Raw genomic sequence first — 17,204 nt, 5'->3', positions numbered from 1 at the left:
ATACCACTGGGCTGTAAGCTGCCCAAGCGAAATATGAGATGCTGTTCCTCCAATTTGCATTTAGCGTCACTCTGCAATTGGAGGAGACCGAGGACAGAATGGCCTGTGTGGGAATGGGAAAGGGAATTAAAGTATTTAGCAACCGGGAGATCAGGTAGGTCCAGGTGGACCGAGTGAAAGTGTTCAGCGAAACGATCGTCCAGTCCACGTTTCGTCTCTGATGTATAAGAGTCCACACCTTGGACAACGGATACAGTAGATGAGGTTGGAGGAGGTGCAAGTGAACCTCTGCCTAAACGAAAAGGACTGTTGGGGTCCCTGGACAGGTGTTGCATATTCTGCGGTTGCAGGAGAACGTACCTGAGGTGGGGGTGGTTTGTGTGGGAAGGGATAAGTTAACTAGGGAGTTGCAGAGGGAACGGTCTCTGCAGAAGGCAGAAAGGGATGGAGATGGGAAGATGTGACTAGTGTTGGGATCCCATTGGAGGTGGCGAACATTTTAGAGTATTATGTGTTGTGTGCGACGATTGATGGGGTGAAAGGTGAGGACTAGGGGGACTCTGTTCCTGTTGCATGCACAGTATCTTGTTTAGAGAGTTGGGTTCATTTTTGTGGTTTGTGATCATTTTACCATGTTAGGAGTGTGACGTAATGGCTAATTTTCTGCACCACATGGCACCAATTACAAAGTGAAAAAGAGAATTAGTCTCTATTACAGCTGCCTGTCTGTGATTTCTTTTCGCCTGATGCTTGCGTATCTGGTACTTCGCAGTGAATTGGTCAATTCCCTTATATTTCTTTTTCTCCTATACTTTTAAAACAAAGTCATTGCAGTGGTTAGCAAGAATTTGTGGAACTATGAAGAGTCAGTGACCTGAAACATCAACTGTTTATCTTGCCACAGATGCCACCTGACTTCCTGAGTATCCAGCATTTTCTGTTTATATAATAGAACTATAGTTACTTGTTCTCTGATGTTGCAATTTAGACAATAGTCAATAGGTGCACGAGTAGGCCATTCGTCCCTTTGAGCCAGCACCGCCATTCAATGTGATCGAGGCTGATCATCCCCAATCAGTACCCCGTTCCTGCCTTCCCACATATCCCCCGACTCCGCTATCTTTAAGAGCCCTATCTAACTCTCGCTTGAAAGTATCCAGTGAACTGGCCTTCACCGCTCTCTGAAGCAGAGAATTCCACAGACTCACAAATCTCTGTGTGAAAAAGTGTTTCCTAGTCTCCGTTCTAAATGGCTTACCCCTTATTCTTAAACTGTGACCCCTGGTTCTGGACTCACCCAACATCGGGAACATGCTTCCTGCCTCTAGCATGTCCAATCCCTTAATAATCTTATATGTTTCAATAAGATACCCACTCATCCTTCTTAATGCCAGAGGATACAAGCCCAGCCGTTCTATTCTCTCAGCATATGACAGTCCTGCCATCTCGGGAATTAACCTTGAAAACCAATGCTGCACTCCCTCAATAGCAAGAATGTCCTTCCTCAAATTAGGGGACCAAAACTGCACACAATACTCCAGGTGTGGTCTCACTAGGGCCCTGTACAACTGCAGAAGGACCTCTTTGCTCCGGTTCTCAACTCCTCTTGTTATGAAGGCCAATTCGCTTTCTTCACTACCTGCTGTACATGCATGCTTACATTTAGATCTGAGTGAAATGCTCTGAAGTGAAATTAAACAAATTACATTGAATTATAGGGTGTTTGCATTGTTTTTGAAATGCAGTGAAACGTTGTATTATAATAGAAAATAACTTGCATTTGCAGAGATTTAAGGTTCATTGACGTCGACGAATTTCGTAACCGTAAGGATTCAATGGAGCTGACTACATTCCAGGTCTTGTACATGAGGCAAATTGAATCAGCGAAAGAGAAACTCCTGAAAAAGTATGACCATCTTGAAATAAAGTCAAATGGCAATATCTTAAATTTACTTTAGATATGAAACCAGGATAGACTTGGTCAGGGCAGTATTTTCGTTTGGAGATATTTTAAGTTGACAATCTATCATTGGTACTGGCAAAAAAAGCAAGCGATTATTTGTAATCTTTTACACTCTGATGCAAGATCATTGATCTGAAGCATAAATTATGTTACTCTCTCCCCCGTTACTGCTTGAATTGCTGATTAGTTTCAGCATTTTCTATTCATTTTGGGTGGCACGACGGAGCAGCGGTAGAGTTGCTGCCTTACAGCGCAGAGACCCGCGTTCGATCCTGACTACAGGTGGTTGTCTGTATGGAGTTTATATGGTGGCCGACTAGGAAAAGGGGAGATGCAGCGAGACCTGGGTGTCATGGTACACCAGTCATTGAAAGTAGGCATGCAGGTGCAGCAGGTAGTGAAGAAAGTGAATGGTATGTTAGCTTTCATAGCAAAAGGATTTGAGTATAGGAGCAGGGAGGTTCTACTGCAGTTGTACAGGGTCTTGGTGAGACCATACCTGGAGTATTGCGTACTGTTTTGGTCTCCAAATCTGAGGAAGGACATTATTGTCATAGAGGGAGTGCAGAGAAGGTTTACCAAACTGATTCCTGGGAAGTCAGGACTCTTATGAGGAAAGACTGGATAGACTTAGTTTATACTCTCTAGAATTTAGGAGATTGAGAGGGGATCTTATAGAAACTTACAAAATTCTTAAGGGGTTGGACAGGCTAGATGCAGGAAGATTGCTCCCGATGTTGGGGAAGTCCAGGACAAGGGGTCACAGCTTAAGGATAAGGGGGAAATCCTTTTAAACCGAGATGAGAAGAACTTTTTCACACAGAGAGTGGTGAATCTCTGGAACTCTCTGCCGCAGAGGGTAGTCGAGGCCAGTTCATTGGCTATATTTAAGAGGGAGTTAGATGTGGCCCTTGTGGCTAAGGGGATCATAGGGTATGGAGAGAAGGCAGGTACGGGATACTGAGTTGGATGATCAGCCATGATCATATTGAATGGCGGTGCAGGCTCGAAGGGCCGAATGGCCTACTCCTGCACCTAATTTATATGTTTCTATATGTTTTCCCCTGCATGGGTTTACTCTGGGAAGCTCTGGTTTCCTCCCACTCTCCAAAGACATACAGGTTTGTAGGTTAATTGGCTGTTAATTGTCTGTAATAGTGCTATGGTGTCGGCGCAGACGCCATTAGCCGAAGGGTCTGTTTCCACGCTGTATATCATAACTAAACTAAAAAATGTCGATTTCCAGCATCCACTTTAAAAAAAACAAAACAATTTTGATGGTTTTGTAATTTTTATTTACATGCTAATGTAATAAACCAAAGACTACAGAATTTAAAAAAATTAAAGCTGTGTAATCTTTGAGTGAAGGAAACATTCAAATAATTTAAATTAGAAATTAAAGACTTTTTAACTGAATTTTAAATTTTATTTTGGAATATGTTTTAGGTGGTTTCCTGAAGTTCAAAATATTTATTATCTGGGAAGTAAGCGAAAGCAGGTTCCCGTCGGTACAGACACTGCCAAACTACTGTCTTTTTTTAACTGTGTTGCAACTCTGATGACTTCACAGCTGCAAAGTTTGACCCTAAATTCCATTCAGGACTACACTGATTTAATTGTGCAACGTCCGGTATGTATATCAGTGACATACGAAATGCTGTTAATTATATTTCAGAACTTTAACATACTTAACCAATGGCAAGCCATGAAGACCATAATGGGTGTTGTATTCCAACATTTTCAGATTCTAGATGTTAACTAGAATGTTACTTAGATTAAAGTTCAGGTAGTTATGAGTTCAATTGTTTGATCTAATGATCATTTTGGAAAGAAAAAAAAAAGTTTAGACTTTCAGAGATACCAGAAAAATGTCCTATATACCATCTATGCTTAACTAATTTCCCCACATTTTTCATAACTGTTACAGTTTGGTGGCGGCGCCTTGTGGCTGCGGCTCACCTGTAGTCCGTCTGCTTGCCTTCTTTTTTTTTGGCTTGTTAGGAGTATGTTTTTGGTTTATTTATAGTTGTGTATATGTGGGGGGGTGGAGGAGGGGTGGGGGAAACATTTTAATCTCTTCCTTGAACGGAGACGCAACCTTTTACTTGACGTGTCTCTGTTTCGCTGGAGCCTAACATCATGGAGCTGGCGGCCTCCAACCGGAATCGACCTGGGGGCTCCAGTCGTGGAGCCTGCGGACTTTCTTACCATCGCGGAGCTGCCTGACTCGGAGGCTGTGGTGGAACGGCGGCTGCGACCCGACCCGACTTCGGAGCTTCAGAGGCTCCGGCCACAGGCCCTGTGGACGGTAAAATCGGGAGCTCGCAGGTCCCTGGTAGCTCCCGCAATGGCAACTTCGCCCGCCCCGAATCGTGGGGTTTGTATCGGCCCGTCGCAGGGCCTTATGCCCCTGTCCCACTTAGGAAACCTGAACAGAAACCTCTGGAGACTTTGCGCCCCACTCAAGGTTTCCGTGCGGTTCCCGGAGGTTCCCTACCTGCTTATGCTACCTGCAACCTCCGGCAACCACCCGCAACCTCCAGGAACCGCATGGAAACCTTGGGTGGGGCGCAAAGTCTCCAGAGGTTTCCGTTCAGGTTTCCTAAGTGGGACAGGGGCATTACATCACTCGTTGCGGCTTAATCGGCCACGGGACTTACCATCCATCGCCCGTCGGGGGCTTTAGCATCAAGAGCCTCGAACGCCTCAATGCAGCAGTTTGACTGCCTGCCTGCGGGAGCTGAACAGGGAAGAGATAAGACTTTTGCCTTCCATCACAGTGAGGAGGTGTTTGGAGATTCACTGTGATGGATGTTTGTGTGGAACTGTGCTAATTGTGTGTTATGTTTATTTTGCTGTTATGACCTTTGTTTGTTTGAATGACAATAAAGGCATTCTAATTCTAATTAATTGAAAGGAGGCCACGGTTTTTTATTCTGTAATTTAAAAAAATCAGTTAACTGTTTCTGAATAAAACAGCACAAACTTTGACAATTGTGTGTACATCTTGTGTACATCCTTATGTGCACATCTTGCCCATAGCATGGGAATAGATACATTTAATTTAATGTTATAAAGAGCCCTTCTAGCCCATAGAATTCAGCTACCTCTTGATTAGCACTTGAACAGCTCTTGATTAGTACGGGTGCCAGAGGTTATGAGGAGAAGCAGGATAATGGGGTTAGGAGGGAGAGATAGATCAGCCTTGATTGAATAGCGGAGGAGACTTGAGGGGCCGAATGGCCTAATTCTACTCATATCACTTATGACATGACCTTATTTATTACCTGACCAGAATTTGCTGTATCCAAGGATTTGTAGAACAATGAGCTATAAAATACATTTAATATTACAGAACTTGATCCTTAATAATTCGTAAGCAAAATATTTGTTGTAAAATGTTTGCTTGTTCTCAGTAAATACCTCAAATGCAAATCCTTGTATGTTTTTACTTGCTTAATGAAAATATTCATGCATTATTGTTTTTATTTGCTATAAATATGTAGAGACATTGAATTACAATCATGGATGAAGATTTACAATATAAATCGTGTCTATCATTTTTTACTTAGGATTCTATTCGTGCTTATGAACATCCGGGTTTCATTTTGCGACTGATCCTAAACAATAACGTTATCCAATTTGAACCGGAGTTCAAAGATTTTGAGCTGCTATTCTTGAATGTTTATGATGTCATGCTGAAAACAGTGAATCTAGTACCAAGAGTTGAGACGCGACTGTACGCTGAATGGGTAAGCAGTGTTCATTTTAAATTCCAGAATGAATGGTGAGCAAAGTTAATACAGAATTTGAAACTCTTGTTCATTTAATGGATTGTTGCATTCATATAAGTGGCGACGTGCATATTTTCACCATTATTTGAGAATAGAAACTTTTTCTTCAGAATTTGAAGGTATTTCCATATAGGCTGGCATGTGAATGCTGGCATGGATGGGAAATATGTTTAGGAAAGAACTGCAGGTGCTGGTTTAAACCGAAGATAGACACAAAAAGATGGAGTAAAACTCAGTGGGTCAGACCGCATCTCTGGAGAAAAGGAATAAATGCCATTTCAGGTCGAGATCCTTTTTCAGACCTATATTACTAAAAGTCTGATCTTGACCGCTTTTGGCCCACTGTGCTGCAATTTCCGAGAAATCGCTGCCCCCTACGGCCGTCATTTTTGGCCACCTCACTTAGAGCCCCCCTCCCCCTTTCGGGACCGGAGGATTTTTCTCATCGATGATATTAATGTATTTTTAATATTGAGAGATATTAATGTTTTTTTTTTTAATTGCCATTCTCTCTGCTGCCCCCGCTGGCGGCAGGGGGGAGGGACTATAAAACCTGGAAGTGTAGTCCCTCACTCAGTCTCTGCCAGACCCAGGAAGCGAGAGGGTCACGGCTCTCTGAGCTGCGAATAACACTGAACGCATGTCCACTCCACGGTGAGTCCCCTCGATGCGGCTGTAAATTGGCTGCAGCTCAATTGTTTGCCTCGCCTTTTTAACAAGTTTGTGTTCACAAAATGAATTTTGGTTGTCAGGTGGCTGCAGCCCAATTGTTTGCCTCTCCTTTTTAACAAGTTTGTGTTCACAAAATGAATTTTGGGTGTCAAATGGCTGCAGCCCAATTGATTGCCTTGGCTTGGCTTTTGAAATCGTTGCAACAGTTGGATGCCAGCCCAAGAATCCATTCGGCCCACAATGTCTATACTAGCCCTCTGGAAACCAGTACCTTCGGCCCGCAACACCCATATTAGCGCAACAGACAGCCCCCCCACTGGCGAGCAATATTGGAATTGGTGGAGAGGTGGAATATTGGTGACCAGCCCTCCTGTGTGATGCTGGGACCCAACGGATCCCACTTAGTCTAGTATATAATATTTTGGGTCAGGGCCCTTGGCGTTGAGGCTGTGTCTGGCTACAATGTGATGGGTATAGAGAGGAGAGCAGGGGAGTAGATTGTTGGTGGATAACTGCTGCTTAATAGCACTGTTGATACTTTAATCATTTTTCTAATGATTAGACAGCGATTAGCCAGATTTAATTCAACTTTTTTAATGAACAGGACATTCCCGGGTAATTTTCCACATTGCTGGATAGATGGCAGTATTGTAATTGTACTCGAACAGTGTGCTAGAGGTGCAGCTAGTTCTGGAGTACAAGTCTATTGTTCAATAGCTCCACAGCCAGGATAAACATTTTAAATACTGTAAACAATCGGCAAGTCTGGCAGCATTTGTGGAAGGAAGTTCATCATTTCATAAGTGATAGGAACAGAATTAGGCCATTGAGAGCAGGATTGCGTAGGAAGCAACTGCAGATGCAGGTTTAAACCATCAAGCCTACTCTGCCTTTCAATCATGACTGATCTATTTCTCCCTCTTAATCTCATTTTTGCCTTGGCCCCGTAACCCCTGACCCCCGTACTAATCAAGAATCTATCTATCTCTGCCTTAAAAATATCCAGGAAGGCAACTAATGGTTTGGTTTGAAGACCTGGGAATGCTCTGAACAGAGGTCCTTGATCTGAAACATCAGTTCCTTCTTGAACGCTCTGAACAGAGGTCCTTGATCTGAAACATCAGTGGTTTTTTTTTCTCTTTTCACAGGTGCCACTTGACCTGCTAAGTGTTCCCAGCATTTCTTGTTTTTATTTTAGATTTCTAGCATCTGCAGTTTTTTTTAGAACTAGCTGCACCTCTACTAAGCTGTTCTATTACAATTACAATACTGCCATCTATCCAGCGTGATGATCCATTAATTATGGCCTGGGGCAGCCTTTTCACAGTGTTTAAAGTCAACGAGGTTGTGAAGGTTCACAGATAGCAACAACCGTTGAAGGTAGACCATGGCAATCTTTAATTAAATCATCAGACAGAAGTGGCAAGATACAATGAGCACAAACGTTGCTCAGTGCTTCTTGTCTTATCAGTAAAACACTCCTACCAAGTCTAAATATGGTTACACAAAAAAGCTGGAGAAACTCAGCGGGTGCAGCAGCATCTATGGAGCGAAGGAAATAGGCAACGTTTCGGGCCGAAACCCTTCTTCATAAGTCTAAATATGGCATGGCTGAAAGATTCTGTAGCCTTTCACAATATAGGAAAGCTGGGTCCAAATCAAGCTCCTCCCCTGACAAGTTATTACTTACTTCTGGAGCGTCAGCTATTTTTTCAATCTTGGCTTCTTTATGGCCTTGAAGAAGCCATGTTATCACTGCAGGCTGCCATCTTAATGTCTTTATTGAAAATTGTCCTCTATATTGTGTTTCACATAATTTACAAAGTCATTCATACTTGGCACCGATCCATTCTTTGTTCTAATAGTCCATGCTTTTGTAGAAGAACGACTCCATATTAGATTTGACTATTAGATTTGACTTAGCTCTTTCAAGGTATTTGTGTAAGAAGGAACTGCAGATACTGGTTTAAACTAGATAGGCTAAATCCATTATCTAATGTATAGAACTTCAATTGATGGGAATGCAGCTTAAATTTGCTGTCACTTGCTCTAATTTATTTGGTCATTTTAATTATTAGCTGTGAAATTGAAAGTCCACGTGCTTACTACTTTAAAGAATCCTTATGTATTTGGAGGTAATTGGTTTACCTTTTTTCCCATTTTGTTACAGACTCATATCAAGAGCTACCTAAAACCAATAATCTTGGATGAAATCCTGGAGGAAAACAAAAGGAAAGTTATAGAGGTTGTTGCCAAAGAAAGTTTGGGTCCCCAAGAACATACCAAGCACTATGATAAGTATACCATGTTTATAAATAGGCAAGCTGACTTGGATGTGGAACAATTCCTGAATGAAGAACATACATTTGAAGAAACCGCACAGGAAATTATTAAGTATCTGAATTTGAAAGAAGATATTCAGTACAATACTCAAAAGGTGCATACTAACATAAGTTTAAAAATTATATGATGTAAAATATTTTTTGTTTCGACGAGAAATTATATTTAAGTATACCTTAATTTTACCAACCAAAATAAAAATATTATTTTATTTTTTGGAAAATTATTAATCCATTCTGAAAACATTTGTCATTTGAATATGTTGAATTTAGATCAGTCTTAACATTGTCGTTTATAATACAGACCTTGTGGATCACACAATACTATTGGCATTTTTATTTGCACGTATATCAGTTTACTTCATGTTATTTTATCGAATTACCTTAATTTTCCATTTAGGTTGTTCGCCTGGGAATGTTTGAGGTGCACTGTGATGAACTCATAAGGGCTCTTGTGAGAAGAGCAGAAGCATTGTATGAGAAACTTCTGAATAGGATAAGCAAATACCATCAGGATGCAAATAGAGCGTTAGTATTTTTCCAAAATTTTGGTTAAATTATGTATTATTCAGAAATATTTGCAAATGTTCAGGCATACCAGTAACTAGAGATGCCTTTGCGAATCTATGTTAAATTTTCCTCCTTTGGGTACTAAACTCTACAACATTATTTCTTGCCCATGCTAAATCCTCACTGCTTAACTCCAAATGATAATTTTTAACTTCTACTGGAATTAGGGTAATTTTGAATCGGGTTTGAAGTCCATGTCCAGGGAAGTTCTGCTGAGTGAGGTCCATCGTTTATAGTTGACTTGTAAACAGTATTTTTTAAATAATATTAATTTTGCATGGTTCTGCTTGGAAAACTGTGTGGACAAACTCCCTTCTTTTGCCCTCACTGGATGAGCTACTGTGCAGAAACAAGGCTCTCATCACTTCTATCCAAGACCTCTGGAAAACCCATACTTTGAACCAGCTTTGAAGCTGATATAGCAATCTGATGTGGTGCTCTCATGTCTGATCATTCCATCATTCTTCCTGTGTCTCAAGGCATCAAGTGATGGGGATTAAACACTAACCTGGCCAATAATGCGCAGATCTTGGTAATGAGTATAAAACCTATACAAACCCTTAAGTTATGCAAATAAAGCCGTACAATCTCCCTCTGAGACCTATACTGATGTTTGTTTGGTTGGAGCCAACAACTGGATGCAGCAACTGGATGCATTATCACCAATGCATTATCACCAATGCATCGTGGATGCATTGGTGATAATTTTCCAAATGTTCTATAGATTCAGGATCAGTTCCTGTGGATTGAAGAGTAGCTAATGTTATCCCACTTTTTAGGAAAGGTGGGAGAGAGAAAACAGGGAATTAATAAACAGTTAGCCTGACATCGGTGGTGGGGAAGATGCTGGAGTCAATTATAAAAGATGAGATAGCCACACATTTGGATAGCAGTAACAGGATCGGTCAGAGTCAGCATGGATTTGCGAAGGGGAAATCATGCTTGACTAATCTTCTGGAATTTTTTGAAGATGTAACTAGGAAAATGGACAAGGGAGAGCCAGTGGATGTAGTGTACCTGGACTTTCAGTAAGCATTTGATAAGGTGCCACATAGGAGATTAGTGGGCAAAATTAGGGCACATGGTATTTGGGGGTAAAATGCTGACATGGATAGAGAAGTGGGTTGGCAGAGGAAACAAAGAGTAGGGATTAACGGGTCCCTTTCAGAATGGCAGGCAGTGACTTGTGGGGCACCGCAAGGCTCGGTGCTGGGACCGTGGCTATTTACAATATACATCAATGATTTGGATGAAGGGATTCAAAGTAACATTAGCAAATTTGCAGATGATACAAAGCAGTGTGAACTGTGAGGAGGATGCTATGAGAATGCAGGGTGACTTGGACAGGTTGGGGGAGTGGGCAAATGCATGGCAGATTAAGTTTAATGCAGATAAATGTGAGGTTATCCACTTTGGTAGCAAAAACAGGAAGCGGGATTACTATCTAAATGGCGTCAGGTTGGGAAAAGGCGGCGTACAACGGGATCTGGGGGTCCCTGTACATCAGTCTATGAAAGTAAGCATGCAGGTACAGCAGGCAGGTACAGCAAGCAGTGAAGAAAGCGAAGGGCATGATTTATAACAAGAGGAATTGAATACAGGAATCAAATGTTTATAACAAGAGGAATCGAATACAAGTCAAGTCACATTTTTTTATATAGCACATTTAAAAAACAACTCTCGTTGGCCAAAGTGCTTTACATTTGTTATAAGAATAGTATAAACAAACAAACTACATACATATACACATATAGCCCTCGCTCAGTGGATGTCAGGAAAGGCTTGGGAGTATAGATAAGTTTTTAGTCTTGACTTAAAGGAGTCGATGCAAGGGGCAGTTCTGATGGGAAGGGGGATGCTGTTCCACAGTCTAGGAGCTGCAACCGCAAAGGCGCGGTCGCCCCTAAGCTTATGCCTAGACCGGGTAATATTCAGCAGCCCCAAGGCGGCCGATCTGAGGGACCTGGAGGTGGAGTGGTGGGTGAGAAGACTTTTAATACAGGAGCAAAGAGGTCCTTCTCCAGTTGTACAGAGCCCTAGTGAGACCACACCTGGAGTATTGTGTGCAGTTTTGGTCCCCTAATTTAAGGAAGGACATTCTTGTTATTGAGGGAGTGCAGTGTAGGTTTACAAGGTTAATTGGCAGGATGGCTAGACTGTCATACGCTGAAAGAATGGAGCAGCTGGGCTTGTACACTCTGGAGTTTAGAAGGATAAGAGGGGATCTCATCTATCTATATTACTAAATCTCTGATCTTGGCCGCTTTTGGCCGACTGTGCTGCGATTTCCGAGAGAACGCCACCACCTACGGCCGTCATTTTTGGCCACCTCGCTCAGAGCCCCCCTCCACCGTATGAGTGCGGAGGATTTTTTCTGTCTATGAAAAATGAGAGAGATATTAATGTTTTTACAAACTTCCCTATTCTCTCTGCTGCCTCCGCTGGCGGCAGGGTGAGGGACTATAAAACCAGGAAGTGTCGTGCCTCATTCAGTTTCTGCCAGACCAGGAAGCGAGAAGATCACGGCTCTCTGAGCTGCAAATAACACTGAACGCACATCTACTCCACGGTGAGTCCCCTCGATGTGGCTGTAAAGTGGCTGCAGCCCTTTTTAACAAGTTTGTGTTCACAAAATGAATTTTGGTTGTTGGGTGTCTGCAGCCCAATTGTTTGCCTTGCCTTTTTTTTTAACAAGTTTGTGTTCACAAGATGAATTTTGGTAGTCGGGTGTCTGCAGCCCAATTGTTTGCCTCTCCTTTTTATCAAGTTTGTGTTCACAAAATGAATTTTGGTTGTCGGGTAGCTGCAGCCCAATTGTTTGCCTTGGCTTGGCTTTTAAAATCGTTGCAACAGTTGGATGCCTGCCCAAGCATCCATACGGCCCACAATGTCTATACTAGCCCTCTAGAAACCAGTACCTTCAGCCTGCAACACCCATACTAGTCCAACAGACAGCCCCACCCCCCCTGGAAAGCAGTATTGGAATTGGCGGAGTGGAATATTGCGTTGTTGACCAGCCCTCCCGTGTGATGCTGGGACCCAACGGGTCCCACTTAGTCTAGTTGAAACATATACGATTGTTAAGGGCTTGGACACACTAGAGGCAGGAAACATGTTTCCGATGTTGGGGGAGTCCAGAACCTGGGGCCACAGTTTAAGAATAAGGAGTAAGCCATTTAGAACAGAGACGAGGAAACACTTTTTCTCACAGAGAGTGGTGAGTCTGCGGAATTCTCTGCCTCAGAGGGCGGTGGAGGCAGGTTCTCTGGAAGCTTTCAAGAGAGAGCTAGATAGGGCTCTTAAAAATAGTGGAGTCAGGGGATATGGGGAGAAGGCAGGAACGGGGTACTGATTGGGGATGATCAGCCATGATCACATTGAATGACGGTGCTGGCGCGAAGGGCCAAATGGCCTTCTCCTGCACCTATTGTCTATTGCTAGACGAAATGTGTAGGAAGGAACTGCAGATGTTGGTTTACACCGTAGATAGACCCAGAATGCTGGAGCAACTCAGCGGGATAGGCAGCATTTCTGGATAGAAGGAATAGGTGACTTTTTGGGTCGAGACCCTTCTTCAGAATGAAATGTCACCCATTCCTTCTGTCCAGAGATGCTGCCTGTCCCGCTGAGTTACTCCAGCATTTTGTGGCTATCTGCTTTTGCTAGTTGAATTCAGAAAATTGGGCATGTGTGTTGTAGAACAGGTGGCTCTCAAAGAAATGAACACATTTACTGATAGCCTGCATTAATGCACCACCATAGGCACCTAATGCATAGCACCAACAAACATCTCTCTCAACTTGATAAGTCATCCTGCTGATCTATCCTGCCTGTTTACCTGTCCTCTCAACCTCCTCGGATACTTAGTCGACACTTTCCGGATAGCCAATTAGCCCGACTCTATCTTTCTGCTTTTCTCTTCTCATTAATATTTCAATTTGATCCGGCATCTGTTAGCCTTGTGTATTTCACAGACGTTTTAGCACATTTGTTCCTACCAGTGTATAATTTAATATACTACAATGTATTCATTGAAACTCGTGACCAACCTCTCAACTACTCACCCTACTGCATGTCTTTTAAGCTACCCATCTTCACTGTGAAACACTTTCTCCCCATCTTTCTCTGTACTAATCTCTGATTGTTAGGTAATTCTGTTTTTTTAATTGATAGGTTATGTGCAGAATTTGAGAAGATAGCAGAGAAGGCCCTCACAACACCTCCAAATACAGAAGCACTAATGGAATTGAAGGTATTATTTTTCTGTTTTGACAAAAAATATTAAGTATGCATAATAAAGATGTGTATGAATGAACATACTGCTGTGAAAGAAAATGATGAGTGACAAATGAGATTGGATTGCTTTAATCAATTTGTCAGATTATATTTGATAGTACCCACAACATGTAATCCATATTCAATACCTCTTTTTAATTGTGTTTTATGTAAGGATTTAGTTACATTAAACATATTAATCTTTGCTATGATAGTTTTTAAATAATGTCCTATATAGGCCCAAGTCTCCCAAAACTTTGAGATAATTTACATTTATATTAAGATCTTGGTAATTCTTGTCCATGTGGCAGTTAAAATGAGCAGCAATCCCAAAATGTCCAATGTTTTTAATGTGTGATATTTTGGTGCAATTTTGCAGTAGATCCAGTTTAAAATGTAAATAATGAACTCCAATTGTATACAAGTAATAAACACAGAGATTTGAGTGGATAGGTTAGAAACAATCATGCTATCAAAGTACTTTGCTATCATCATCGCCAATTAGATGTTTTACCCGTTTCTTCTTGTGGTCCAACATAATGGAGGGGAAACTTTGCGCAACAGTAGAGTACTGCCTTGCAGTGCCAGAGGCCTGGTCCAATCCTGACTACACATGCTTGTCTGTACTGAATTTGTAATGTTCTCCCCATGACCTGCGTGGGTTTTCTCCGAGATCTTTGGTTTCCTCCCATGGCCCAAAGATGTACAGGTTTGCAGGTTAATTGGCTTGGTATTCGAGGACCAGAGGACCAAGGTGAAGGGGAAAAGATTTTAAAGTAATCTGAGGGGTAACTGTTTCACACAAAGGGTGGTGGGGGAATGGAACAAGCTGCCAGAGGAGGTTGGGACTATTCCAACGTTTAAGAAACGGGTAGATAGGCACATGGATAGGACGAGTTTGGAGTGATATGGACCAAGTGCAGGCAGGTGGGACTAGTGTAGCTGGTGGGACATGTTGGCCGGTGTGGGCAAGTTGGGTCAGAGGGCCTGTTTCCACACTGTATCGCTCTATGACTCGAAATGTAAAATTGGCCCTAGTGTGTGTAGGATAGTATTAGTGTGCAGGAATCGCTGGTTGGTGCGGACCCGGTGGGCCGAAGGACCTATTTCCGTGCTGTGTCTCTAAATCTGTATCTCTAAACTAAACTAAATGATAGGATCACTAAATTCCTTACAAATAAAATCCTGGAGGCCACTATTGATCAGAAATATCATGTGCTAAAATGTTTTGTATCTTGCCAAACTGTATTAATATTGTATTAATTATTAATATTATATTAATTGTAACTGTATTAATAGCTAAACTGTATTAATATTGCAGGCTTACGTGCAAAAAGTTGAAGTGAAAGACATGGCTGAACTTGAGCTGAAGCTGGTTGAAGCCAAAAACCGCTTGTCTTTTCTTGTTGATTATATAGCGCTCACCCCAAGTGACATACGATTAAACAACCAAACATTTCACTGGAGTGGGCGAATGGCAGAGATTTTCGAGGAGCACAAAAGGATGGTTGCGGAGAAAGAAGAACAGTATCAGCAAGGGTTGAAGGTGAGATGTTTTTTCAGTCTTTCCTTAAATCTGCTTTGCAACAACACATTTGTAATGCACGTTCAGCTTTGAACTAGAATCAGAACTCAACCTAACATCACAGCAAAATGTTACACTGATTTAGATGTGTCATGTAAACATACACAAAATTATGGATCAAAGTCATATTCTGTTGTCTGCAATGCATTGCAATGGGCATAGTGACCTGAACTTCTACAGGTGCACAGTATAGAGCATGGAGAGGAAAAGACTACAAAAAGTAGTAGACACCGCCCAGTCCATCATCAGCTCTGACCTTCCTTCCATCGAGGGGATTTATCGCAGTCGCTGCCTCAAAAAGGCTGGCAGTATCATCAAAGACCCACACCATCCTGGCCACACACTCATCTCCCTGCTGCCTTCAGGTAGAAGGTACAGGAGCCTGAAGACTGCAACAACCAGGTTCAGGAATAGCTACTTCCCCACAGCCATCAGGCTATTAAACCTGGCTCGGACAAAACTCTGATCATTAATAACCCATTATCTATTATTTGCACTTTATCAGTCTATTTATTCATGTGTGTATATACTTATATAATGGTATATGGACACGCTGATATGTTTTGTAATAAATGCCTACTATGTTCTGTGTGCTGAAGCAAAGCAAGAATTTAATTGTCCTATCAGGGACACATGACAATAAACTCACTTGGACTTGAACTTCATGTACAGCATGTGAGTAAAAGCTTTCTCCATTCAGCTTTAGACATTCTTTAGATAGCTTTAGACTATTTACTACTCTTTGTTAGCTGCAGGAATAAGGAAAAAAATAAATCCCAGACAAGAACCAGATTGAGACCAAGAATCTAGTTATGGGTGAGGCAATTGCTGCTCTATCCTTGGACTTTGCCTGGCTTTTGGGTTCCAATAAACATGTTGGTAAATTATAGTTACAACTATTATAAGATCAATGTGCCTGATTTTGTGCTTTTTGTTTTTAACCTTTAGCTCCGCATTGAGAGATTTGAAGAAGAACTTGAAACTTATTCTAAGCAAGCAGAAGAATTTACCACTTTTGCAGAGCTGTCAGATGTTGGTCGCTACTTAAGGAAGGCTCAAACATTAAATACAAAGCTGAATCAAGCAATAGAGAAGGTACTAACTCACATCTTGGGCAAAGTAGCAATTACGATGTAGCGTCAGCATAAAAATTGTAAATCATTTTTGGAAATAGTATTGATAGTTATTGCAAATTTTGCGTATGGCTGCAGGTCCCTTTGAATTAAATTATTTACTGACATAGACATAGGCTTATATGAAGTTAGAATGAGGTACTACAGTTTTGAAGTTGCAATGCTACAGAAAAGGAACAGTATAAAAATATTTTCATGAAAAAGATATAACCCATCTCAAAGATGGATAAAAAGCTCAATTGAAAAATATACTCTTGATAACATTTTGATATTTGGGCAATTTAACATGGGTAATATCAGGTCGGATAGTCAGTAGAAGTTGCGATCACTGTCGTACATAGCATTGTAAGGCACCGTGCCCGTTGATGTTTTCAACAATGATGATGATGATGATGATTCATTAACATGAAGCCAGTCATGGAGGATATTGTTGCTGCTATCTGAAAAGTTACAGCAACTTCTGGATTGAATCTGCTGGTATGAATGTATGTGTAGAAGATTTCCAGATGGATAGGGTAGAATTGGAGGGCAGGGAAACTGTGATTCCTTTACAGGTCCAAATGCCTACTGCACAAAAGAAAAGATAATTTCTTAATACATATTTTAATGAAGAGTGCCAATGATGCACGGTTCACCATTGAATCATCTATCATTAACAATTGAAGAGGTCACCAATGCAGAAACTTAAAAGGATCATCTTTAACATACTGCCACACTATAAGCAAAAAACCCCACAGTGCTGGAGTAGCTGTTGGATTAACTCATGGATAGGCAACATTTTGGGTCGGGGCCCTTCTTCAGAGACATTTTAGTATACAGAAAATAATAGGTGCAAGCAGATATGATAGGAATTTTACTTCGGAGTCACGTGAG

The 17,204-nt window shown here is 41.6% G+C and overlaps 1 protein-coding gene across 1 annotated transcript in view; it reads left to right on the top strand.

Annotated features, from left to right (window-relative positions):
• dnah7 (dynein, axonemal, heavy chain 7) overlaps nt 1-17,204 on the top strand; it is a 237,985-nt gene that overhangs the window by 26,848 nt on the left and 193,933 nt on the right. The window contains exons 9-16 of the mRNA XM_055637789.1: nt 1,787-1,906; nt 3,410-3,593; nt 5,536-5,715; nt 8,600-8,866; nt 9,169-9,296; nt 13,512-13,590; nt 14,935-15,159; nt 16,147-16,293. Of these exons, the coding sequence (XP_055493764.1) occupies nt 1,787-1,906; nt 3,410-3,593; nt 5,536-5,715; nt 8,600-8,866; nt 9,169-9,296; nt 13,512-13,590; nt 14,935-15,159; nt 16,147-16,293 (1,330 nt within the window). The remainder of the gene's footprint in view (nt 1-1,786; nt 1,907-3,409; nt 3,594-5,535; nt 5,716-8,599; nt 8,867-9,168; nt 9,297-13,511; nt 13,591-14,934; nt 15,160-16,146; nt 16,294-17,204) is intronic.

The sequence above is a fragment of the Leucoraja erinacea genome, chromosome 7 (genome assembly GCF_028641065.1).
Source record: "Leucoraja erinacea ecotype New England chromosome 7, Leri_hhj_1, whole genome shotgun sequence".
NCBI classification, from domain to species: domain Eukaryota; kingdom Metazoa; phylum Chordata; class Chondrichthyes; order Rajiformes; family Rajidae; genus Leucoraja; species Leucoraja erinaceus.
The sequence above is the reverse complement of the archived record's forward strand: the minus strand, read 5'-3'. Positions and strand labels throughout refer to the sequence as shown.